This window comes from Ammospiza caudacuta, chromosome 14 (assembly GCF_027887145.1).
Source record: "Ammospiza caudacuta isolate bAmmCau1 chromosome 14, bAmmCau1.pri, whole genome shotgun sequence".
Lineage (NCBI taxonomy): Eukaryota > Metazoa > Chordata > Aves > Passeriformes > Passerellidae > Ammospiza > Ammospiza caudacuta.
Genome location: NC_080606.1, coordinates 3,496,060 through 3,522,554, shown reverse-complemented (window position 1 = coordinate 3,522,554; position 26,495 = coordinate 3,496,060). Strand labels below are relative to the sequence as shown.

The window sequence follows — 26,495 nt, the reverse complement described above, 5'->3', positions numbered from 1 at the left end:
GGGGATTTGATTTTGACCCTTGGAGCAAGTTGCCAACTTTGAGGACCTGAAAGTCACAGAGGTTTGAATGGTGTAATAACAAAATGATCACAGGGTGAAAATGTAGATTTTAGGATTTTTGGTATGGGGGTTATGGGGACAAGATGGAGGAACTTGGGCATGTCCAGCCTTTCTTCTTCTTCTTCTTCTCCATTTTCTGCAGTGATGTTGGGACTTTGGGATTGGTTTAGAGTAGAAGTGCACTGCCTAACACAGGTGATGGGTATTGGGAATTAAGTGTAAATATGTTATATGTAGTTTGTAGTATAAAAGGACAACACCACCTCAGGGGCGGTCAGAGCAGACCTCAGCTGGGCAGAAAGAAAATTTTATAGATAAGAATTAATAAACAACCTCAAGATGGAAAAGTGAAGAGTCCAGACTCGTTCTTCAGCTGCAGAGCCGAAGCAGAAACATCCTGCACATCTCAGGGCAGCAATTATCAACAGTAACCCGAGAGCAGTGCATCCCAGACTGGCATCTGTCACAAAACATCCCCACTCTGTCAGCCCAGGAGGGTGAGGAAATGCAGGCTGGGAGGTGTGGCAGTGAGAGGGATCTATGTGCTTTGGGTTCTCACTCAGCCCTGGCTCCTCCTGCCTCATTTCTGTGTCTGTAAATTTGTGCTTCACACATTCATAAATCAGCAAAAATCATTTTTGCCCACAACACTGCAGGGTTGGGGCTGTGCTTATTCTTGCAGTTCCAAACTACTCAGGGGGGTCAGGACCTGTAAACTCAGCACAGCCCTTCCCAAACCACCGACCGGCAGGCACAGGGACAAAAATGCACCAAAACCTGCACGGCCAAAGAGCAACCCTTGGGGACTGTCCTGAGGGCTGGAAGGGGACAGGTGTCCGTGCTCTGGACAGGATGCATATAACAGGGTCTCCTCCCCCTGCAGGCTCGAAGAATGTGGTGTTAAGGTCACGGTCTGTAAGGACTGGAAGGGACAGAAGTAGGGTACTGCGGTAATTAGGACTGATCAGGCGAATAGGGGGGTTAGGAACCCTCACCAGGAGGCACAAAACAAACAAAAAAACCCCCAAATTTTGAACTTCCCTGGAAAACGAGAGGAACCCTAAGCTGCTCTCCAGGGTGATGTCTCACTCCTCAACCAGCGGGCAGCGCAGCCTTGCAAGCACGAAAGGGTTAAACGGAGAGAGAAAGAGTTAAAGCGATAGAGAAGGAGTTAAACCGAGCGAGAAAGAGTTAAAGCGAGCCTCGCACAAACTTTGCAGCGAGCTGAGCTCAGAGCGTCCCTCCCTTCGCTCGGAGCCGGAGCTCGGCTCATCCCCTCCTGGTGCTGCCGAGGGAGGGAGAAAGGCAGGGAGGCTCTGCCTGCATCCATCCCACAGAGCAGCTCAGCCAGAGCAGCTCCCTGGCCCTTGCCCTGCCCCTGCAGGGACCCCGGGGTGCTCTCCATCATCAGCTGTGCCCTCCATCAATCAGCAGTGCCCATCATCAGCAGAACCACCGTGCCCTGGTGGCATCCCAGGGTCGGGATTTCAGTGCCATCCCTGCCTCGGAGATCCACAGCAGAGGAGGAAAGTGCACTGGGCTGGAGGGCACTGTGCTGGCTCCAGGACAGCAGAGCCTTCTGCACAGACCCCACCGAGGAGATGCTCCTGGGGACACCAACAGCAGCAAGCTCATGGTGTGGAGCAGGGGCTCTGGAGCCTCATCCCAGCCCTGCTGCCAGCTCTGAAAGGTAATTGTGCTTTATTGTCTTCTCTCCCTGTGCACCAGCATGGCCAGCACCCTCACAGGTGTTCAGCATGAGAACAAAATATCTCCTCTGCCACTAAAAGAGGAGACACAATCACCCCCCTTGCCTGTCTGAGGGAGAAAATGCAAGCCATGGATGGAATTGATAGTTTTGATGGTTTTTTTGTGTTTATCAGTGCTGATATTTTTCTGTAAGGGTGATCTGAACAGAGCACACCTGGTGCTGTGTGTTCAACCCCAAACCATCCTGGTGCTGTGTGTTCTGTTCAACCCCAAACCACCCTGTACTCGCCAGCCAGCTGGGTGCACTTGAAGAAGCTACACAGGGAATTGTTCTATTTTGTCCCACTCACCTGTTTGTAAGTTTGGGGACTGTCCTGAGGGCTGGAAGGGAGGACAGGCCAAGGGGAGCTCAGGGAAGTTGCCTGCACTTTCAGAGGTGCTGTGCTGGCAAGTGGTGCTCACACTGAGCACGGGAGTAGAAGGAAGCAGGTGGGCAAGACAAAAATATTTACTGCAGCTGCAGGGTCAATTTGTACTGCCTGTGTGCAGTGTTTCGGGAAAATCTTTCTTTCTGCTCCCCTGTGACCTCCAAAGGTGCAGAGCAGAGCAATGCAGGTTTCATAAACGCTCCCCAGAGCTGGAGCTCCCCACACCCTGAGAGCTGCAGTGGGAGGCTGCTAATGTCAGTGCCCATGAAGTTTTGGCTGATGAATTTCCTGGCTCAGAGACACACTGTGGGGAAAAAAACCCTTCTCCTGTTGTGTATGAAGGCTTCTATTTTCATTGCAGATTTTTATTAAATGAAATGTGCTGGGTTTGGGTTTTTTTAAATTCCTGATTAAAAAAAGCCACAAACTGATAAAAAAACCTCCAAGTGTCTGCTTGGAATCAGTCTGCACCCACTGAGCACCAATGATCAGTCAGAATTGGAGCATTGTTCAGCCAGAGAATGACTGAATCTTGGAAAATGAGATCACAGGGAATGCTCCTGTGTCCATGAACTTGAGGGCTCCTCATGGTCACCAGTGAGATTCTGCCTCCTCTAATCTGAGTCATACACAGCTTTACACACAGAATTATTGTCTACCACTTGTTTTCACATCATGTTGGTCTCTACAGTCATTCAGCTTCTCTTCCTTAGAGGGAAGTGTACAAAATCTGAATCTAACGGTATCCAAAGAGATGTGCTCAATGGGATAATTGGTAGATTGAAAAGCAAAAAATCTTTGGGGTTGCCTGGAGCTATTGAATTATTTCTGGCTCATTTCTGGAGAAGATACAGTTAATGTTGCAGCTTTCAATAGTCTGAATAGTTGATTGCTCCTGACAAATCTATAGTTGAGCCTAAAAAAAAGCCCAAACAGTGTCAGCTCCCCATTCCTAATACTTCTTACTATTAATCTGCTCCTTTTTTCAATAAATACCCAGCTGAGCTTTACTAATCCAGCATCTTGGTTTGTAGTTAATTACTGAACTTCAGACTAATGTCCTTAGCATTCTGCAGTCTAATTTTATGAAGGATATAAAGCAATTAGGCTGTCTGCTCATTAAGGAGAGAAACCAGCTCTGGCTTTTTCTCTCAGCAGCAGAGCAGATGGGATGGGCAAAGACATGGCTCTGTGCTTTAACTCACACAAGTGTCAGATTCCAGGCTGGTTGCACTTCATTATCAGCAGAGAAATCACATTGTAAGAACAGAATTTAATACAGTTACCTTCACACCCTCTATTCCCCACCTGCTGTGTAACACGAGAATATTCTTCACGGGAGAAGAATTTCCATTTATAGATTCCAAGTGTGAAAATCACAGTTATTGCCCTGTAATTGAGAGCAGAACAGCCTGGCTGCCCTGCCCATACCTCTGCATCAGCACCAAGCCCTCTGCCAGAGTAACTACAGGTTAATACAGAAAATAAATACAGAAAATACAGCTCCAGAAGGGCTGGGTCAGCCCCTGCAAGAACACTGAGCTCAAATGCTTTGGTACTGAAGGAGGAGCTGTGAGGCAAAGTGTACCCAAGCCCCCATGTCCCTTCTCCAAAACTCAGCAAATCAGATATTTCCTCATCCCATGAGCCAAAGCAGGTCTTTCTTGCTTGTAGTGAAAGTTTGAGCCCCTGGAAAGTCAAAATGTTTTGCAGCAATTTGTCATTTAGGTGAAATGTGTCAGAGCTTTTATCATATTGATCTCTTGTTTCATTTACTCTGATTATCATAGTATATTACCATGTTAATATTACTCTATTTACCATGTTAATATTACTCTATTTACATCTTGTGTAGGTTTATAGGCAGTGGACATTATAAATTATTGCATCAGTTTGTTCAGTGCTTCCATTTTTGTTTCAGCTAAAACCAAAATTTTGGTCTTATCAGAGCAGACATAATGCTTTTGAATGCACCATTTACAGTGAAATTTCAGAATTTTCATTTCTGTTTCCAGCTGGAAGAACTGAAACAGCAAAAATGTTAAAATTCCCCCAATTTCTAGTAAATTGTACTACCAGGAGAGGGAAGTGTCACATCCTGCAGCAGGGGGACAGGTAGGGCTCTGGACAGCTGCCAGGTGCATCCAGCCACAGAAAAAGAGGGTGCTGAGACACAATAAATGAGACACATGGTGAAAAACACTGATTGGATTCATATCTCCCCTTCCTCTCTTACATCTGATTGCACAGCTTGTGCAATAATGTATTACCCTTATATGTATTACCCTTAATAATGTGTTACCAGAGAGGACATCAACCATTAGATTTGCACTGTGTTTTTTCTAAAGTTAAATACTCAGTGCTTCTCCTCATCTCAGAGTGTCTCCCAGGAGCATTACAGGGGTTTTCTTATCTATTTGCTCTAAAGATACCACATCCAGGCTAGGCTATTTTGCTACCTGGTGTCATTTATCTCTCTCACGCTTTTTTCCCTTTAGAAATCTGACTTTTTGACCATTCCTAATGAGAAACTCGGAACTCCAGACTCTTAAGCCCTGAATTAGGAGAGAACAGATCCTCCCAGACGTTTGGCAAAGCAAAAAACAACCTTCCCCAGCTCACCCAAGGATAAACCACCTGCTGTGGGAGAGAGAAGCTGGCAGAAAGCTGATTGCTCAGTCTGTCTGGAAAAACAACACTTGCAAAGACCAAAGCTGTGCCAACCTTCGCAGCTCAGCTTGAGACAAGAACCAAAGCTTTTCACCATCCAGAGGAGGTGACCTACCAAGAGGAGCCCCAAAGTATTTATAGGATGGAATAAAAGCCAGAAGGAAGTGTAAAGCACAAGTGTGATGCTCGTTGTCATTATGACAGCAAGGTGCAAAATGGTCTGCACAGGCCTGTCCCTCAGTTGTGTGAGCAGCAGCCTCAACACCGAGGGGATGGAGCAGCTCCTGCTGAAGCCATCCTGCCATCTGTGCTGAGTTTCCTCTCCTGACCTCCTCTGTGAGCCTGGTGAGGGGAGACAGGAGATCTGAAGGTAAATACAGAAAATGGACCAAAGCTGACAGAGAGCAATGACTGAGATTTATTTCAAGTTCCGCGGGAACCTGACTGGCCGTGTCCACCTTCCAACCCTGGCTACTGAAGTAGACACAACAGCAGACAAATATTCTGGCCTCTATGTGTACGTGGGGCTGTTCCTAACCCTGCTGGCTCTCCTCCTGATCCTGCTCTTCTCCATGCTCCTGCGCCTCAAGCATGTCGTGTCCCCCATCACCTCCCCAGAGAGCACTGAGAACGTGCAGCACTTCACGGACGTGGAAATGCACAGCAGGATCCCCACCACGTAGGGAGCCCACAGCAAAGAGGGCTCTGTGCTTGGGAAAGGTGTTTTTTGTTCAGCAAAGGTGGTGGACAGAAGCTCTGGCTGCCTGCTGAGCCCCACAAGTTCTTGCAAAGCCTCAGCAGCATCTGGAGGGTGTCGCTGGTACCACGGGCAGCATGTGTGCAGCAGCCTCTATAAAATGGACATCACAGAAACCTGCTGCTGTCAGGGAAGGCTCACACCCCCCCAAAAACCTTGCAGAAAATGGGAAAAGCCACATTAATGACAGCCAAAAACCCAGAGAAACATAGCAGAATGTGTCCTGGAGCCTGTGCTTGCTGACCTCTCTCTCTGAACCAACAAAGCTGAAGTGGTGTAAGTGGGAAGAGCCCACAGGGCACACACAGAAATTGTGGGTGGCTTGAAAATTCTCAGGCATTTCTCACATTCAAGAAGGAAAACATTAAATTGTTCTCTTTCACTTGAATGGCAATTAAACAATGGATCTTCACAAATATAGAAATCTTTCATCACCTGCTGGAACTACGTCTTTCTGACATTAGAACCCATTTAGTGAATAGTTGCACACCAGATATCAAAAAGAGACAGAACTTTAAAGGGAAAAGAGAATAAAGCCAAAATTGAAGCAAGGTTTAAAACAAAAAGAAGCAGCAGCAGCAGGAAATGAGATTTAAAAAATTATAAGACACTCTACCTCTTCCTTAGTCCTTCTTTATATTAACTGAGCAGAATACAAACATTTTATGCTCCCATGCTTTTAGGCTCCACAGTATCACTCAGTCATTAAAATGCAGTGTAAGTTTTGGGAGCCCAATTGACATTGCTCTCCCAACAGACTCCACTTCATAATAACATCTTCTCTCATATCCATATTGGGTTTTCTTCCTCAAAAGACAGACGAGTTCTTCCAAAGATTTTTCATTTGTTTTCCTCCAAAGAAAGCTGAGGAGATGCCCAGGCCTGGCACTGCAATAAGGAATAGTGGGAACAGCTTTGGACACAGACTAACAGGGAACATGCAGATGGAAAATAAACTCACTGAGCACTGAAAGATACGATTGGATTCAAATATCCTGATGGAATCTCACGGGGGAAAGAAATGTTTATTTGGATTTATGGAACAACAATCTGACCCAGTCCTATGAGTGACGTACAGAGGTAGCCTTTGCTGCTGTGGATGGAAAAGATGGAACCAAATATGGCAAAGCACTCCTGGGACAGCCACTGCCTCTCACAGAAAAACCTTCAGTGAATTGTTTCAGCCACATCTCTAAAGGGCAGGTATTTCACACAGCTTGTCCACTTTGTTACAGTCTAACTCTAGCTCAGCAATAAAATCCCCTGGATGTTTTCCACACATACCTACACTCTTATTTGCCAATTCTCCTCTCTCCAAGGGATTGGACAGTGCAAAGTCCTCACACAAACCCAGTGCAAAATTAGAGAAAACGCTGTCACTTGGACCTGTGATAGTAGCACAAAATTTTTCTTGAAATGCTCTGTGTACAACAGGTTCTTTTGCTTACCTTTGAAGGTCTGGGTGAGCTGTTTGGACTGGGGATACCTGGGCTTTTGCAGATGGTTGGGAGGGAAACAGAATAACAGGTAACCCCCCCCCGGATACACTGGATCCATTGGCAGGACTAGTGCAACTTCTCACTGATGTATTGAGTACAAAACCATTTAAACATTGCTTCCTTATACTGAATAATTCCTTTTACTTCATTAATCCCTGTGAATCACAGAATCCCAGAATGGTTTGGGTTAGAAAGGAACTTAAAGATCACCTTGTTCCACCCCCTGCCATGGGCAGGGACTCTTTCCACCATCCCAGGCTGCTCCAAGCCCCAATGTCCAGCCTGGCTTGGACAGTGAACCAGAACAGTGATTGTGTGAGGGAATACACAAAAAATTCACTCTCAGCAGTGTCTCTCCATGCCATGCTTGGCTGTGTTTCCCTGGAAAAATGGCAGGATGCAGGTTATCCTCTGTGGAGACAACACCAGGCAGGATCACACCGGATCTGAAGATTGGCTCCTCAACTCTCAGAACTGCACAAGAGCCAAATTTTTTTGTGATGATCAGGATATTAATCCAACTAAGACAGATGGCTACTGAGTTAGACAATGACATTTAAAATTAACAAAAATCCACGCTGCTCAAATTGGTTTGGTATGTGTCATTCATTGAGCCATCATGAGGCAGCTCAGCCCAGGCTCAACATATGACTTGCCCTGGAAAACTTCTTCATTCAAAAGCTACCAGTTACCTAGACCCTCTTCTAACTTACTGAATCAGCAACTCAACCACATTAGCTTCCCAGCACAACTATCTGCAGAAAAGCCTTGTATCCAAGAGTCTGCAGGACAGACTCAGCTTTTATTGATATAAAATATCAGACCTACTGATGGAAAATGACAGTATCAAATTCTGAGTGCTCTGACCTCAGCCCAAATGGCCCCTGAGGTACAGGTCAGGACTGAGCTTCTTTCCATCACACTAAGGAATGTTAATTCAGAAGAGTCCCACAACACTTTAAAACTTATTCAGTAACTATCCTTTAAATAAATGAGTAATCTCTTTATATATCAGATGGTGTCTTTGGGCAGACTGGGTATTTTTATAGAGTACTCTTATGGAAGGCTGCCCTATCTTCTCACAGGAAAATGACAAGTTTTCCTTTCCAAAGCTTGATTTCACATAAAGTCTCTGTGTCCCACTTGACACATCTACAGTGGCACCCAGGGTGCCTCATTTGTCTGCAAAATGCCAGTATATTTTAAAACTTTTCCCACTGAGAAATAGAAGAATGCTTTTCCCTTCTTTTCATTATCATTTGCAGTGTCCCAGACCTGAGGGATGTGTCTGGGAAGAGAGAATGTTGGGGTGTGCTGGTCTGTGCTTGGTGAGTGGCCTCTAGTGGAGTTTGGCATCCTTTGGCCTTCCAAAGTGGTTATTGGAACTTTTGCACAGTTTTGGAGCATCTTTTGGAACTTCTGCTGCATCTTAGAGCACTGCAGGTCTCACAGCCATACCCTTCCCCTCCTGCAGGCTGTTTCCTTCCCTCTTGTCCATGTGCTATAGAAAATAGGGTTTTTTACAAAAATAAAGAGGCACAGTGCTACCAATGCTGTCACTGACTGCTCTGTATGTCCTCACCTGTGGGTCTGGAGGACCAGCCCACAAAAAGGCTCAGGAGGTGCCGCTATTCCAAACCAACTGGGCAAGAAAACCCTCCACCACTCTGTGTGAGTATTAATTGAATCAACACAGTTTGCCCCCACCCTTACTCCCATCAGACTCCCATCAGACACTGGGAATAAATAGAGTATTGAGTAAATTCCTCACCTCCTCCACGCCCTGCCTGCGGGGGAGGACAGCCACCTGTTGTTGGGAAGGAGCAGAAAACACACCCAAGCATCACCACCAGTGCTCCCAAATCTCGCAGGGTTCTTAGCCTGGGAGCTGTCAGGAGCAGGGTGTGACTCCCCAAAACACACAGCATTAATCATTGAGTAATCTCACCCACGTGGTTTCCATCCACAAGCAGGAATTTTCTGTATTAACAGACCCTTAGGGGTGGATATGTAGAATCTGTTCCTTCTCTATGTCAGAATAAACATAAATATTTTCATACCCTGTTGTGTTTGCAGGGTCCTCTGTGGCAGGGAGGAACGATGCATCTGACTCCATGTTCTCAGAAGGCTAATTTATTACTTTATGATACTATATTATGTTAACAAATACTATACTAAACTATACTAAAGAATGCAGAAAGGATACTTACTGAATGTTAAAAAGATAATAATGAAAACTCCTGACTCTTTCCAGAGTTTTGCCAAATGAGTCAAAATAACTCACACCAGAATCCAATAAAACAATCCCCTGTGGGTAAACAATCTCCAAACACATTCCAAAGGAGCAAAATACAGGAGAAGCAAATGAGATAAGAATTGTTTTCCTTTTTCTCTGAGGCTTCTCAGCTTCCCAGGAGAAAAATCCTGGGAGAAGGGATTTTTGCAGAGAATGTGAATGCCACAATACCCTCTTAGAGCTGCAGAGAAAAACTTGATTTTGCAAACAACATAACTCAGCAGAGGTTCAACCCTGATCCTTGATCCTTCCCAAAGGATCTTTTTGGATTTTACTTGAAAAAGAAATTAAAAATGTTCAAAGCCTCAAAATTTTGTGAAATCACCCATCCATTTAACTGACAGCATTAATGGAAACTTCGATGTATGATTTATCCTGACTAGGAATTGATATTTCCTTACATATCTTTCCCTGGAGTCACTGATGAGGTGACTGCTGAGGAGGGAAGTACAGACAGACAGCTCCAGCTTTAGGGCAGGTTGGGGAGCAGGACACATGCAGACAACTCCTCTGTGATAATGCCACAGATCTGCTTTTGCTACAGGTTGGGCAGCAAGGGAGGTGAAATTGTGGAATGGCTGCACTTTTTTCCAAAGAAATGCATCTTTTTGTTGTGTCTACACTTCAGCTTAATTCTGGTATGGAAAGAAAGTTGGTTCAGTTTATTCATGTGCCTGCAAAAAATGGGAAATGGCATTCATGACTACAAATTCAGATGCAGATATATCTGGAAAGGGGAAATCCCAAACAGTGTTTTGTTGGTGCATGAGCTGTAGACTCAAATGTTGACATTTTAGTAGAAAAATAAAGCTGGAGATGGTGAAGTCTGCTTGATCTTTGCAGTGGGCTCAAAAAAAGGCTACACAGAATGTTAAGGAAAAAAGAGAAATACTTGTGGATCAGGGAAGGTATTTTCAGTTATGGTTCCTGACACAGATTTCACATTTGTTCACTAAAAGGAACTGCATGTTATGCATTCCATCTGCCAAAACCTTACCCCATACAGCCTTCTCAGATCTTCACCTTCCTCAGGCTTTTCCAGAAGGCTGTGAAGTTCCAACAAGGGTAAGAGCAGTCTCCAACTCCTGGTGTTCACTCATTCATGTGGGGCAAAGATATCAAAATAAAGCCTAAAAAACCCACAGTGATCATTTGGTTTCTTGTACACTTGCTCTCCAGAATATGATATATGAACATTCCCTCCTCAGCCCTTTCATTATCAAGAATAGTTAAATTGTCATCTAAATTGACTAATGTTAAGAGTGGAAAAATAAACTGGATTTGAATTTTGATGGATTGGATTTTTCACTTAGAATTTCTTCAGCTGAAGGCAAAAAGAATTTGCCCAGCTGTAGTCAAAGCTAAGTTGTGAAAGCAGATCTGGCTGCAAGAGGGAAAGGTCTGTGCAACTCATATGTAATTAATAAATAACCCACTCCTTATACTCCCACCTGCATTTCATGCCTATGTAAACTTGTCAAACAAATGATGAATAATTCAAAATACCTTCTCCTCCCTCCCTTCTCCTCTAGATTTATTAACCCATTTTCAAAGTATAATTTGATCAAGCTAATAGCCACAGACTTCCTAAGCTGACTCTCTCTGCATTAATTCTCTCTGCATGGCCATAGTCCTACTCCCACAGTACCAGCTAATAAAAATCAATTACAAAACAACAAAAGGCACCTGAAAGCCAAATGAGAGCTCAGCAACATTCTTTGATGCTTGAAGTCTGTTCTTCTCTGCAAGCAATAAATTTATCTTATTTAAGCTGGGCTGTTGTCCTGAAGCCAGTTCCTCTATAAGTCCTCAAACACTGGATGAAGTTTATTTATGCAGTTTTGGTAAAAACAAAAACAACAAAAACCACCAAAAACAAAACAAAATAACCAAACAAACAAAACAAAAACCCACACACAAAAACAAAAGAAAAAACCAAAACAATACAAAACAAAATAAGAAAACCAAAAGAGACCCAAACCAACAATGCTGAAGGATCAAGGAGGGCCTGTCTGGGATATTTCTGTGTGACATTTTGCTCACATGTGTGAGCAAACAACAGGCAGAGAAGCTCTTCCTTGCAGTGCAGGGCTGATTTGGAAGCAAACTGGCCCTGGGCTGCCCTTTGAGCTGTGTGGGCAAGCAAGTTCTGCACTGGGAAACTCTACAGGACAACACCTGAGCTGCATTTGAGTGTTCCACAGGCTTTGGCATCCTCCAGCTTCCCATTCTTCTTCCCATACCAGAATTCTGTCTCACAAGTGAGTGTTTCCAGTTTACTCCTTCTGCCTTAGCAACCCTAATTCAAATTAATTCACGCTCCCAGCAGTTACATGCAGCACTTTTTGTCATGTTACTCCATAATCTTTAGGTAACAAGGACGTGTCCAAGTTGGTGTGGCATGCGCAGCACGCAATGCCCCAGGAAGCTCAGATCTGGGCTGGGGTGAGGTTTGCTGCAATGGACTCAGTGGCAAATCTCACAGCTTGTCACTGCAGAATCAAACTGATGTGGGCTTGCTGCTGTTCACAAATTTTTCATGCTTTCACACCCTGGGAAAGCTCCCAACAGCCCTTTCAGCACTGACTCTGTCAGGATGGGAACACCACAACAGTTTGCACTTCATGTTGGCACCTCCAGGGGAAGAAATGTGACTTCTTCTTCTTCTTTGTGTCCAACAAAACAGAGGAAAGCAGGAAGCACCCTGAATGCACCTGGTTTGGGCTAATGCTGGGCTGAATTCCCAAGCTGTTTATTCTTTCAGAGCATGACCAGCACTGAAGGGATGGGTAACAGATAACCCCAGCACAGCAGTATTCTCCACGTGCACTTCTGCAAGCTTCTCAGGAAGAAAGAAACCGCTGGGATCAGAGTGCTGAGGCTGCTTTTCCTTTGTTTGCCTTTGCTGGTAACTATCCATCAATTTACTAGAGATACATCATCGTTCTGCTGACTGCTTCCCTCCACTCACACTGCTCAGATGAATAATAATTTGTGCAAAGCAATTTAGAAAATAAATGCTGACAGGCTGAGGGTATACTTAGCCTAGGTGAGATTTTGTTCTATTTCTACTTTTTCAATGAATTTTGCTGGATTAGAATTCTAAAAAGGTCTCCAAAGGAAACTGCTTTTGTGGAAATTCAGTGCTGTCACTATAGGACATGAAACAACACAATGCACACACACTGCTGTTTTTAAGGTGAAAAAGGGGAAGTTTATTTTCTGACTTAAACATTTATAGATTTCTAAAACTGATAGTGGATTGGAGGGTGAAAGTGCTACCTCTCCAATGACACTGGACAAACTAAGAGTTTATTAAATTTCTCTTTTTTAATAAAAGAATGCAAAACAATAAGTTCTTTACAGAAAGCGTGTGAGAAAGTTTGTTACAAGAATGTAAACATCAGAAAGTTTTAAAAAATCTTTAAAAATTAGAGTAACACGGTGCCTTCAAGGCCCATGCTGGACAACAGCAATTACAAAGAGATTGGGAAGAGTTTATCATACTTTGAGCAGTGGGATGTCTTGAAGGCCTTTCTCTAGAAAGCTGCCTTCCATATCCATGAGCAAGTCACAGCTCAGACATAAAGCTTGTAGACAACACCTTTGCATTTGGTGTCACTTCTGCCACTTAAAAGCTCAGATAAGCCTTTCTATCTTATGAATACTGATTAGTTCAGCATTGTTGCCTCTTTTTTTTTTTTTATCCTCCTGAGCAAACTTGAGAACACAAGAATTATTCATACCTCAAGAGCAGGGGACAGAAGAAGATGTTTATAATGAAAACTTTGGGTCAGAGTGTCCAGTTCATGCAGGCACACAAGTACCCATGACACAGAGAATATTAATCTATAGAGGAGGTGTGCAAGGCCAAGGAAGGTCTGTTGTGGATGGATGTGTGACTGTAGCTTTCTCCTACTGTTTTACCCATAATCCAGCTGAATCCAAACACAACAGTAAATCACAGGAAGGAATCACAGCAGAGTGCCAGCAATGTTCATAGAGAGTAAAAATACGTGTTAGGATACATCAGACAAAAAGCCCAGACATTTCTCACTTCAGAGCAATGTGCCTTCCCTCTCAGCAGGCAGCAGATGCTGAGAAACCAGAAACAGCCAAACCAAATGCAGGAGTCCAAGCTGCACTGCCAGCCTGGGACTTGGGAATGCAGACAGACCAGGAGTCTGCTTTCTCTAGCTATGCCCTGCTTTGAAAATCTTTTGGGACAAGCAGCCCCTTCCACTGAGGTCAGGTTCAGGAGCTGCTGCTTGGCTGTGCCCAGTTTGTCCCTCCACACATTCCGTGTGCTGCTCCTTCCATTTTCCTTGGCACATCACTGTGACAACCACTCCCAGAAGAACACAGCAAACCAAGAGCAAGGAATTAGCTAGATAAAATCTTTGAATGTAATTTAAAGGTAAAATAAGGAGAAGACAACCAGCTCTCCCTGGACTGCCCCTACATGGTTTGAGTTCAGTGTTATTGAAGCAGGCAGGTCTGAGAATTGCAAGGGCTTGTCTTTCTGGGTGTATGAATTCTCTCAATGGTTTCCTTGAAGGAAAGACAAACATGACAAGCATCCCTACAGCCAGGAAGCCTGAGAGCTGTTGTCACCCCCTCCACGTGATTAGATCCAGCTGTACCAGGTTTTCAGTTCCCAAGGTATCATTTTTCAGTAGTAATCATCATTTGGTTTGTTTGGGTTTTTTTAGCAGATCAATTTGCAAATAAATGCAGTCTTGCTCTGGGGAAGGCTGTTTATTCTTTCTTGTAAGTGAGTCTGAAAGATCTTTCATTCAGTGTTATGAAGTATGAACATATATTGCTTTCTATTGAAGGGAAATAAGAGCTTGGATTCAATTTCACCAGACAGCTGGGAAAGGCAATTTCAATATTAAACATTGCCTCTTTATTTAATACTGCTGGTTTTAAACTCATAAGAGAACATCAGGCAAAATAAAATATGTGTATGTGGAGTTTTCATCCTCGAGTGACCACAGCCTAATCTTTGTCATTTTCATCCTCCACTGTGCCAAAGAAGCCTTGCAGCTCTTCTCCCTTTTTTGTCACTCAGCAGTCTTTTGAACAACCCTCAGCAGAGCTTTGCAGCTTAGTGAACCATCTCAGATCTGCAGAAATCCAATCAAATCAATGCTGGAATTTAGGATGTAGATTAGAGCTATGAGTGGGGAAATCAGAGTTTTTCCCTTCTTGACCACAGGCAACCCATTCTGGGATGTAACATGCCTGGTGACAGAACCACTGGTCCCATTGTCTCAGAATTTCTTAGTGGTGTAGAACATGTTTTCAGCCATTTTCTCCCCAAATTTCTCAAATCCAACAATATTTCTTGATTGTATGTCAATAAATCCATCAGCAATCAATTGACAGTAACATTTCATAAATCAGTCATTTTATTTAATACAAGCCTAGGTAAAGTATGAGAGGAGTTTATACAAACTATTACACATTCCTTCTTCGTCTCCAGGCTAGTCCTTCATGGTTTTCTGGGGGGTTTCTTTGAGGTTTTTTTTTTTGTTTGTTTTGTTGCTGTTGTTTTGTGGGTTTTTTGTTTGGTTTTTTTTTTTTTTTTTTTTTTTTTTTTTTTTGTGGTGTTGTTGTTGTTGGTTGGTTGGTTTGGTTTGGGTTTTTTTGTTGTTTTGGGGTTTTTTTTTCTGTGGCTGGCGTAGGCTCTCTTTATCTATTGCAAAATTCATTGTAATTGGAGTTCTTTAAGATTTTTTTGCATTTCTAAGGGGAATTAGTTCTTTACAGAGGAAGGGTTTCTCCATTGTGGGATTCATACCATAATTAGACAAAATGATGGGCTAAGTCCCAATGGAAAAAATGCACTGTAATTGGTGTTCATTTTTGTTACATAAACCCATGGAGATCCTGGCTCTCCTCTTGCATCCAGAGATGCTGGCTCTCCTCTTGCAGCCACTTCTGAAGCACAGAGTTCAATTTAAAACTGATGTACCATTATTATCTAGAACCCACAAATATCTTCAAAACTTTCATCTGAGTCTGACATGAACCTCCTTCCTCTGAGCAAAATAAAATTTAAGATCAGTTTAAGGCATCTGCATTACCCAATCTCAGAAGCCACAGATTACAACCAGCTTTGCTTTGTGTTTGTTGAGGCATCCTTGAAGTCAGAACACAAACACCTGGCATGGCAAAAATGATATTTGTATGTCAAAGTAAGGCACACAGAACAATTTCTTCCAGCCTGCACAGCACCTGGGACAAGAAAATAGCTGGTGACAATCACAGAACAAAGGTACCAACCCCTAAGAACAGATCTTACTGAGTGCAAACAAGATGTGGCCAGATTTTGTGGAAGATAAACAAAAATATTTAAATGTGTTTATTGCATCTAACAAACCCTTGTTGAGGATAGTTGTTATTAAGAATTAACCAAATATTTGTAAGTAGTTTTTAAGTGAAAAAATACCAGTCTCACAAATTTTTGCCATTGCCTTGCTGATTTCAGAAAACAGAGGATGTTCACAATTAAGCCAAGTCACATCAACCCCAAATGTATTTTTACAGAGGAACTAACCATGCTCTGTGTACATGCAACTCCTGCAGCTAATTAGCACCTTGGGGTAGGTTGTTCATAAACAGAAAACAGTAAGGGACCACTACATCCCAGCAGTGCCTTGTGTAATACCAATTTCAGAATCAATGAAGATTTTACCTGAATCCTCACCAAGTCACTGCCTCAAAATAAAAAATAAAACTCCAGGTTCAAAGAAACCAAAGGGAATGATTTTGCCTATGATGACAGAGATCTAAGGCCCTGGAGGGACATGGGACACTCCTTCAGAAGACATTTCCTTTTGATCTTAGGCATGAATCATTTCTTTAATATCGAGCTCATTACCTTTGGAAAAATTAATTTATTTTACTAGTTATGCCACAAGTGTCAACATATAAGTGTGGGTGCTGCCAGGCAATTCCCTCCTTTTGATAAGGGACAGAAAAGGAACAACATTTGCTTCATGGCAAAGACATTGGGTCAAATTTAGCACTGGCTGACTGCTGGTGGCACAGCAGCCTGCAAGGGTCCCCAGTCCAATTTCTGGTGGCCAGCTGCCCACACCCACACTGAAACCTCAGAGCCATCACCAAAAGGATCAAACATGGACCATGCTGCAAAGTGGGAAGAATTTTTCAGCTTTAATAGTTCCACCTTCCAAGCCAGGCACATAAAGCTGAGCTGTCTGTACATCTGCCATGCTTCACCCCACTTCTGAGAGATTTAGGGCTTCAGCCATCAGCCCAATGTGTGATACACTTACATATCAAAAAACAAAACCAAGGCCCTTCTTTTGGATGGATTTAACCATGAATCACCATTTTAAGATGGCACAGGAAATGTTGGTACACAAAGCCTCATTTAATGAACACAAACATTCAGCAGCTGAACAGCTCTTGGTTTCAGCAGGGAAAGAGGAGAAGGAAAAGGAGAAGGAGAAGAAAAGGAAAAGGAAAAGGAAAAGGAAAAGGAAAAGGAAAAGGAAAAGGAAAAGGAAAAGGAAAAGGAAAAGGAAAAGGAAAATTACTGTGGATGAAGTACAGGTGGCCATGCATAAGTGTGCTAAGGGTGAAGCAAACAGGACTAATTTGAGTGCAGAAGATTTCTCTAGAGGCAAGATAATGAAAAATATTTTTGTTTTGACATTAGTGCATGCAGTAATAATGGCTCTCCCAATTGTAACACCAAGCTCTGATTTAGATCTAAGCTAGTTCAGTCACACCTGGGATGAATCTGGTCCAATATCTCCCAGCAAGTTGTAGAATGATGATTTATTTTAAACAGCTTAATGTTATCCTGGAATTATGACACAAGAAATCCTGAAAGAAGATTCACCTAAATAGCAGATACCTAAATAAGAGGATTTATTTGTAAAGTACACATGCACACACACTCAAAACTGTTTTCCAGGCATAAATATGACTTTAGATGTCTCTTACATGTCTCTCTGCATATATCTTTAGAACATTAAAAAATAAGAGCCACAATTTTTCATCTTTGTGAAATTCACTGCATACCATTAACCTCCTGGTTTGACTCTGCATAAAACATTTCTAGCATTTCTGGTGATAAAAAGAAGGCCATAAACAGGAAATGCATGCAAAAACATTTCTAGTATTGATTCTTCTCAGTATACGCTGTATATCATGCACACAAAAAAAACCTGGTGGCCCAGAGCTGTTAAAGAATCTCCAAATTGAGCTCAGTGGTTTTGCTGGGTACCTTGTGGCTGCTGTGATCCCTAATGTCTAATGGAAACTAGACTGCTTGTAAATAATAAGCTATCATCTTGTTAGCACAAACAAACAGCAGAGAGAAATGAATCATGACTGACACTGCTTTTAGCACCCCTGCTGCTGTTGCAAAGCAGCAGGGGATGCTGCAGAGGGCACAGACCCTCTGAACAGGACTGGCTGCAAACAGGCAGGCTCAGTCCATGAAACATCACTGGATTCTCAGACCTTGAGCAGATCTGTGTTGGCTGTGGCTGGGAAGTGAGCCTCAAATGCTTTCACTGTTTCTCTTTGGTTCTGAGAGGCGGATTGGCAATTAAAAGCAGGCTTTGCAAATGGGAAGATGCTAATGCTGTGCAGGAAAGATGGAGCAAAATGGAGCCTGCAGGCTGGGCGCCCTCACTGCAGCGCAGGCAGGCAGCCCTCTCCTGGTGTAAACACACTGCTCACGTCTGCCCAACAGCCCTTTGCTGTTCTGGCAGAATCACAGCAGCTTTTCATTCATTGTAGGGCATTTTCAGCAAGTCTGCATTTTTCCAAAATCCATTTACTTCATCAGTGGGCTGACTTAGGAGTCCCTGGATACTTCTGGAGAACAATACAAACTGTCTACATAGACTGCTGCTGTCTCAAGCCAGCTTCTGGAGAACAGCAGGCAAATGGACAGAAGTGAAATTTAGTGTGAGTTCACACTGGGTTCACCTCCTTACCCATTTTTATGCTGTGTGACAAATAGAGATATTCGTATGCACTTGGATAATTGGGACTGTCTGGGAAAAGGAATTTGGCTCACTTGGAGTTCCTTCCTAAAGATCTAAAACTGTTGGTTTACTTGAGCATAATATTCTAATTTCCTTTAAAAATGTACATCAAAAAGAATAATTGAAACATGAATTCCATCTCAGTGCTTGTAAAAATGCATGCAAGGCACCTCAGGATTTGATTATATTTGCACCAGCACAAGCTGCCCTGAGAGAACAAAGCTCAATTGATTTCAGGGAGTCTGATTTGCCTGGATGGGAATGAATTTTTAATAGATTTGGTTGTCAGAGGGATTATGCAGGAATATGAAGCGGCAGGGTGCTGCTGTGGAGGTGTGTGCTGGTGGCCAGCAGGCAGGAATGGTGGTCAGTGTTTTCCACAGACAGCAAGGAGCATGATCCCAGGGGAGCTGAGGGGACCAGTTGCCAGGAGACACCACAACACCGAGTCCTCCTTGCAACAGACCTGACTCCCTCCTTGCTCTGCACACTGGCCTGGTTTGCCACCGCTCTTCAAATTATTTCCTTTAATCTCCCAATAACCCAAACACTACTGCAAACTGACAGCTTTGAGAAATGTCATTTATTTGATATGAAGCCCATTTTCTGGTTCTTTAGGTGAGCATTTCATTTATGACAGAAAACTAGCAGAGGCCTTGAGCATCAGTAAGGATCCAGCTCCAGGTACCAATCAGCCCAGCCACAGTCCTGTAACAAGGATTGAAACACAGCATGTGCTGTATCCCAGGGCAGAGATCCCCTCCTGCTTCATGGCAGGCAAAGGCCAGCAGCACTTCACTTCCATAAATGAGTAAACACTCAGCTTCCTGAAGCTCAGGTCTACATGAATCATTACATTGTTTAAATAGGGAGCAAAACAGGAGTAACAAACAGATACATAGTTATACATCTCCAACAAATTTTGTTTGTGTCCTGAGAGTCAATGAGTGGTTTTCTGTCTCTTCTTCAGAAACATAAAGCCTTAAAAACTATGATTCCATAGTTCTAGAACTAGGGGCTTCAAGGCACACCACAAAATGTGGCAAAATTCAGAAAAATCCATGAGAGCTGTCAGATGGTGGACACACATTCTGGCTGAGCCACAGCCTCCTGTTCCACTCCACATGTGAGATGTTCAGTCAGAGGAGTTCCTCCCTGTGCTTTGGTGTCTGTCTTCTGCCATCAGCCCTGAGGAGGAGGTGATCCAACCTCTCCCTGTCTCCAGCCAGCCTGAGCCTTTGTGTCAATCCAGCTGCTAAATAACAACCCCACAAAGACACAATTCAAAGGATGTAGAAATGTGATGAAATATTTCAAATTGACATTTGCCTGACAAATGCTACTCTGTTATTTTCCCAGGCCAAGCATCTCTGAATCACAGTAATATGAAGGAATTATTCCCCAAAAGATCCTTCATCTGATTTTTAAAGCTCCCTATAGTAACAAAAATATCAACCCTCAAAGGTACAGCACTATATCTCAATGTGAGAGGAAAAGGAAGCAAATATTTTTTCAGTTCAAATTTATATAAAGCAAATCAGAAAGAGAAGTAAGACTACCTTTACTCTTTCTGCACATTTATAAACATAGAAAAACGATAAATTTAGTGTGGAGAAGTCTAATTGCTCTCCTGTGCTTCATGTCATCCACTGCAGCATTATATCATAAGCCATATGGAGAATCAATCTGTGCACAAAGTACAAGGGAAAGTCAATAACTAGCCAGCCATTGGCTTTTTTTCCTGCAAAGAAAATCAAAGTTTGTAGACTCATACAGGTTTCCTGCCTTCCTGATGGTGTGTATTTTTTAATGATTCATTATTTGATACATGTACCCCATGCATTTCAAGGGTCATCTGAGTTTTTTCTCCACTGTTGTGGGTCAGCCTTTAGACTTCAGGAACAAACTAAAGGCAGGATATAGTTTTCAGAAACAAAGATGTGAGCTGACTAGTTTATTTTCATTCACCTTCTTACCCCTGAATAACATAATTATAGAGCTTTCTGGGCAAATTGTGGCAAGCTGAACTGAATACAAAGCGACAGTGCTCAGAACTGAGCCATCCAGAAACATTTCAAACACCAGCTCAGGAGAAGAGGGGAGGGATATGTCATTCCTCCCTCAACAAAAAACAGCTTGCACTCATGACATCTTCACTTGCTTGCCCAGATGTTGTCACAGGAAGAAAATATGAGAATATAAATTATGCCCTATAAAACACAGATGGGAGCAAGCTCTCACGAGAATCTATTTTCCATTTCAGCCCTATCCTAGCCCCTCCCTGGGGCCCAGGACCACGTTATGTCAGATTGAGCCACTAGTTCTGGACTCTCCTTGATAATATCACACACATATAGACTGGAGAGACAATTGGCACTGCAAAGAGAGACTGGCCAGCCCAAGCAGGGCTAGGTTCACACAAGGTTTGCCCCAAAGCTATGGGCACTCAGCTGCCTGAGCCACAGGGCTCAGAAAATGTGCCTGCAGCTTTGGCAAAAAAAGGATGAATGCAGGTGCAATCCCCCAGTGTCTAAAACAGACTAAATCCAATGTACCACAGCTCTGCCACCTCCCTGTGCTGGCAGTGCTGCTTGTGCAGCCCAGTGAGCTGATCTAACTGCAAACAAGTCACTGGCAGGTCAGTTCTGTGACCACTCTGTGGTTTATCACAGAGGCAGCAATGAAACAATACAGAGCACCAAGCCTGGATTACATGACCTCTACCTGCCTCAAAACTGCACAGGCTCAGCTCCAAGCACCTCATTTTGAGAGTGATCTGTAGTTCTCACAGACCTGAGCCTAAGCACTCATGGGCAAAATTCTACTTATGCCCTACACAGCTTCTAATTAAAACAGCAGGTACAAATTAGCATGAAATTGAGTCCCTTAATGGATGGTTTTCCCTTTTCTCTTCCATTTAAAATCACCCTAACAAGTCTGATTCAATGTGCAAGTGGAATGTATCCTCCAGTGAAAATTCAAATTTAAGTCACTGCAATTTTACATGTGAATATTTTTTCTCCTAACCCCTATACAGCATGAATCTGGAAGTGCTAGCTGCAGAGGACACTAACTTCTAGTGACACACAGAAAAAAAAAAAAAAAAGAAAAAAACAACCAAAACCTCTAACATTTAATTATCCTGTCCTTTACCAGGTGCTGAACCTTTTCTCCAACACCTGAAAAATTTAGCATTTTCCTTTTCATCCCAAATCTACCTTCTTCTCCCACAGCTGTCAGGGCCCTGACTGCACTATTTGTGTGACCAGTCTCAGCTGGAGCTTCCACTCACACTCTTGGACAGGGACTTTATTTAACCTTGGGGTTTAAATAGAACCATAGAATAGTTTGGGTTTGTAGGAACCTTAAGTTCATCCAGTTTTAACTCTCTGCCATGGTCAGGGACACCTTCCTGTTCCAAGCCCCATCCAGCCTGGCCTTGGATGCTTCCAGGGATCCAGGGGCAGCCACAGCTGCTCTGGGCACCCTGTGCCAGGGCCTCACCACTCTCACAGGGAAGAATTAATTCTCAATATTCAGCCTAAATTTTTCTGCCCTTTTTCAGTTTAAAGCCATTTTCCTGTGTCCTGTCACTCCAGGCCCTTGTCCAAAGTCCCTCTCCAGCTTTCTCTTGGAGCCCCTTTAAGCACTGGAAGGGATTCCAAGGTGTCCCTGGACCCTTCTCTTCTCCAGGCTGAACACTGAGCTCTCCCAGCCTGGCTTCCCAGGGGAGGTGTTCCAGCGCCTGAGCCTTTTTGTGGCCCTCCTCTGAACCTACCTAACCATGACCTTCTCCTGCTGGGATGACAGAGGTGACTCATGGGTGTCTTTGCTGCTAATTCTGTTCCTGAACTGCTGTTTGGGTTTCCTGGGGCTGACATTGTGTCCATGTCCTTGCTGGACTGTGCCCTGTTTGTGAGGTCTTTACCTGGCTGGTGTTGTGGCCACCCTCAGCTCCCAAATTCCTTTTCCTGAGAGACAACAGCAAGAGCTGGATGAGGCTGGGCAGAGCCACTTGTCCCTGTGCACTCAGGACACCAATAATGTTTTGTTCTACATCATTTTCCCCCCAGACAGTGTCAGCTGTCAGCGCTATTGCTTTAATCAAAAAATAAGTACATTTCAGCGTGGCTCATTAGGCTAAATGAAAACAACAGGGGGCTAATGAGCATTGTGAACAAGGTATTAACATGGCAATCAGAGGTTTCCACAAGAAGCTGCATCCCTCTTCCAACACCATGTATACACAACTGTGTATATATTGTGACCTCATCTGTTGACTTTAATTCAGGGAATAAATAGATTTAGATGTCTAACTTTGGTTTATCTTTGTGGCAAATTATGCATTGTGTTACACTTACTAATAAGAAACAAAACTGCCAGCTCAGTTTGTGCAACTGTTCAGGGGTCATTGTTACTCTTCAGTGAACACATTTAACACATCGAATATTCATAACTGTGTTAGCACATTTAATATTCATTATTTTGGAGTAGAAGTTAAAGTGTTACTCCCTCAATAAGTGTTGTGGGAGGCTTGGACCAGTGTCAGTCTGTACAGGGAAGGTGGCTGTGGCCCTGCTCTGGCAATGGCACTTCTGAACACACCCACCCAGGCTGTTATGTGCGTCCCCAATGCTGAAATAACACGTGGAGGCCAAAATCTCTTTTTCAAATTTATTTTTTACCTCTTCTTCTTTAAAGTCTAAAAGCATGAAACAGCCTCTAAACGCTGCCGGACAGTGGGCTCGTTAAAGCGGCCACCATCGCTGCTGGTGTGGCACCGAGAGGGAGAACCCCATAGCGCAGTGGCTCCAGCCCCGCCGAAACGGGCGGACAGGGAAACATCCGTGAAGAGAAGCCGTGGGAGTGGAGAGGGAGGGACAGGGAGGGAGAGGGAGGGACAGGGAGGGACAGGGAGGGCCGGGCCCGTGAGGGAAGGAGGCGTTTCCGCCCGCCCCGTCCCTCCCCTCAGCCCGGCCGCCATTTCGGGAGCAGTGCGCGGGCGCACGGCGCCCCCTGGCGGCCCCGCAGCCGGCCCGTTCCGGCGGCCATGAAGTCCGTGTTCGTCACGGTGGGCACCACCAGCTTCGATGAGCTGATCGCCACGGCCCGCTCCCCGCCCGCGCTGCAGGTCAGCCGGCCGAGACACCGACAGCGACACCGGCACCGGACCAGGCCAGGCCTGCCCTCCCGGGGCTGGCGCCTGCGCGCCGCGGGCTGCCCCGCCCTCCCTGCCGCGTCCCGGGGTGCCTGAGGGCGCCGGGGCCGTTCGGGGATTCCTGGGGGAGAAGCGTGAAGTGTTGGCGGAGGAAGGGGAAGGACGGGGAGGGGGCGGCGGTACCGGGGCCGGGTAGTCGGGAGCTGGGCACACCCCTCACACGCCCTCTCTATCCCTGCTTCATCTCCTTCATTCTACCTCCGTTATCCTCCTCTTCTCCATCTCTCTCTTCATCTTCCCCCACCCTGCATCTCCCCACCATCTTCCCCTAACCCCCGTTATCGCCTCCATTCACCGGTGCCGTGCCCGCAGGCGCTGCAGAGCCGCGGCTACCAGAAGCTGGTGCTGCAGGTGGGCCGGGGCTCGCTGCCGCAGCCGCAGCCCAGCAGCAGCCCGGCCGTGGCGGTGGAAGCGTTCCGGTTCAAGGACTCGCTGGCTGAGGACCTGCAGGGAGCAGACCTGGTCATCAGCCACGCAGGTACAGCCCGGCTGCCTCTGGGGCTGCGGGAGGTCCGTGGATGAAATCTCCCCGGCCTGGGGTGGGCTGGCTGGGAGTGCTGAGGTTCACACTAGAGTTGGGTTGTTCTAGAGGCTCCCCTGTTTCAGCAGCAAGTAGGGGGTTATTTGATCTCTCACCATGTTTTCTGTTTCTCTCATAGGTGCTGGTAGCTGTCTGGAGACTCTAGAGAAAGGAAAACCACTAATAGTAGTAATAAATGACAAGCTGATGAACAACCATCAGCTTGAGCTGGCCAAACAGCTGCACAGAGATGGCTGTGTCCTGTACTGTAACTGCAGGTATGGAGCTGCTGGGGCTGTTCCTGCTGGGCAAGAGCATTCAGTCCATGAGACTGCACAGCTGAGAATGCAGCAAGGAAATTTACATCCTTCTCTGTCATCTCCATCTGGATATTACATTTTCCAGAGTGAACACACTAACACTAGGTAGAAATTTACCACACTTACCAAGCCTTTTTACCACAACCTCTTATAATAATTTTTTTCCATTTGAGGTAACATGTACTTAGATTAGAAAAAGAAAAACACTTGGATTCAGGGGATTAATAAATCAGATATTTTCTGGTTAGTAACTTTAAGTACCCTTGCCTTCAAGTCCTCATTCAGGCTGCCCTTTTAACCAAACTTCCTGAATCCACCATACCCTCTGACAAGGAAATTCACAGATCTACTGCCTGTCACTTCAGGAGAAAAACCCACCCCACAAACAAACAATGCATGAAAAAATCCCACCATCACCAAAACCCCTAGCTCCTTTTTTTAGAGTTCATCCTGACTCCTGTTGGGTTTATTTATTCTCCTGGTTTTGATTGTATCTTACTGTTTTCTCTTTACTTGTGATTAACTCCACTCTAAAAATAAAAGATTACTTTTAAACTGAAGGCAGAAAAAATATAACTCCCATTACTTAGTCTGCATCTTGTTCCTTTGCCCTGCAAGCAGAGTTTCATATGTTTCAGAAGAGCTTTCTGAACAGACCGGGCCTGGCATTCATTTAAATTGAGCAAGTTTCTTAAACTCATTATCTTGGTGCTTCTGTCAGCTTTGGAATTTTTATTTCTTTGTGTTGGGCAATGCCAAGCATTTGAGCTTTATTTGCAGCCTGCTAATAGCAAGTAACAGATTGATGTAGCTGTTCTTTCTGGCTCTGTGATCAGGGGAGAACTCTGCCATGTGTTCAAATAGGATGGATTTCCTCTTATGGTTTATGGAGCAGAGCCTCAGATCTTGTTCAGTCTCCCAGCATTGCGACCACAGAAGATTAAAAAGTTTAGAAGTTGAATTTGTCTCAGAAAGCTGATGGAAGTGTGTTCTCAGCAATGCTGCCTACGAGCCAGTGCTGGCTGGGGCCTGCTGCTCTGGGCATTTTCTTCCTTTCCATACATATCCTAATTTAATATTTCCATGCTAAAGAATCATGTATGGATGCATGGAAAGAAAACTGTATAAAAACATTTCCTGTGGGATGGCTGTTTCTTCTTTAATTTTTGCCTTTGGTCTGTTTTTTACAGCACTCTTGTGGAGACACTGCAATCGATGGACTTGTCAGCTTTGAAACCTTTTCCTCCTGGACAGCCAGAAAAGTTTGCTTCATTCTTGGATAAAGTTTTTGGGTTACAATAAACAAAAACCAGAAATATAAAAGTTGGAATAAAATGTGTCTTCTCCTCCACTTAAGATCTGCAACTGGGCCAAACACTCAAAGAAAATATCATTTGATATTAACTGATATTAAATGCCTTCCAATTTGGCATCAAACTCATTCAGCTTTATGCATAAAAGAGAACAATGCCAACAATGAGGGAGTATGCACTGTCCAGTGGCATGGACAGACCTATTTCTATCACAGAAGCTGCACTGAGATGGTAATTCCACGGATGAGGACAAGCTAAACTACTTCTTTACAGGCATGGCATATGCCTTGTGGTCTCTTGACCTTTTTTGTCAAATACAGGTGGAAATAAATTGTCCTTGTTGATGTTCCTGTGATGTCCTGCAGATGCCTTCAGCTCTTGGTTCGTGTGTTTACAGAATCACTGAAAAGAGAGCTTGAAAGTGAGCTATTTAAAGCTCAAAAGGGAAAAAGGCATGTGGTGCATCCAGGTGAAAAAAGTTACAAGCTGCCAAACTGCCGCCCTTTGTTTGGGTGATTTACCCACAAAACATAGGACAGGAATGGGCTTGGCAATGCAATTCCTCCTTTTGCATGGTGTTACCCCATCATAACCCAGTGTTTCCTATTTACATTATATGTAAGGAAGAAATTCTCCCCTGTGAGGGTGGGCAGGCCCTGGCACAGG

The 26,495-nt window shown here is 44.3% G+C and overlaps 2 protein-coding genes across 2 annotated transcripts; both read left to right on the top strand.

Annotated features, from left to right (window-relative positions):
- Positions 1-5,034: 5,034 nt before the first annotated feature.
- Positions 5,035-5,566, top strand: SERTM2 (serine rich and transmembrane domain containing 2). The gene has a single exon (XM_058814333.1). It carries the CDS (start codon positions 5,276-5,278, stop codon positions 5,549-5,551), a length of 276 nt encoding a protein of 91 aa, XP_058670316.1. The 5' UTR covers positions 5,035-5,275; the 3' UTR covers positions 5,552-5,566.
- A 17,864-nt stretch (positions 5,567-23,430) lies between these two features.
- Positions 23,431-26,099, top strand: LOC131563891 (UDP-N-acetylglucosamine transferase subunit ALG13 homolog). Its single transcript, XM_058814091.1, has 4 exons — positions 23,431-23,589; positions 23,989-24,154; positions 24,336-24,474; positions 25,707-26,099. Exons 1-4 carry the CDS (start codon positions 23,509-23,511, stop codon positions 25,816-25,818), a joined length of 498 nt encoding a protein of 165 aa, XP_058670074.1. The 5' UTR covers positions 23,431-23,508; the 3' UTR covers positions 25,819-26,099.
- The last annotated feature ends 396 nt before the right edge of the window (positions 26,100-26,495 follow it).

What these genes read in the sequence shown, in the direction of transcription:
- SERTM2 (XM_058814333.1), top strand. Translation starts at nt 5,276, where the DNA reads ATGACTGAGATTTATTTCAAGTTCCGCGGGAACCTGACTGGCCGTGTC.
- LOC131563891 (XM_058814091.1), top strand. Translation starts at nt 23,509, where the DNA reads ATGAAGTCCGTGTTCGTCACGGTGGGCACCACCAGCTTCGATGAGCTG. An exon ending in GCTCCCCGCCCGCGCTGCAG is followed by an intron (nt 23,590 to 23,988) that starts GTCAGCCGGCCG and finishes CCGTGCCCGCAG; the next exon opens with GCGCTGCAGAGCCGCGGCTA. An exon ending in CCTGGTCATCAGCCACGCAG is followed by an intron (nt 24,155 to 24,335) that starts GTACAGCCCGGC and finishes TTTCTCTCATAG; the next exon opens with GTGCTGGTAGCTGTCTGGAG.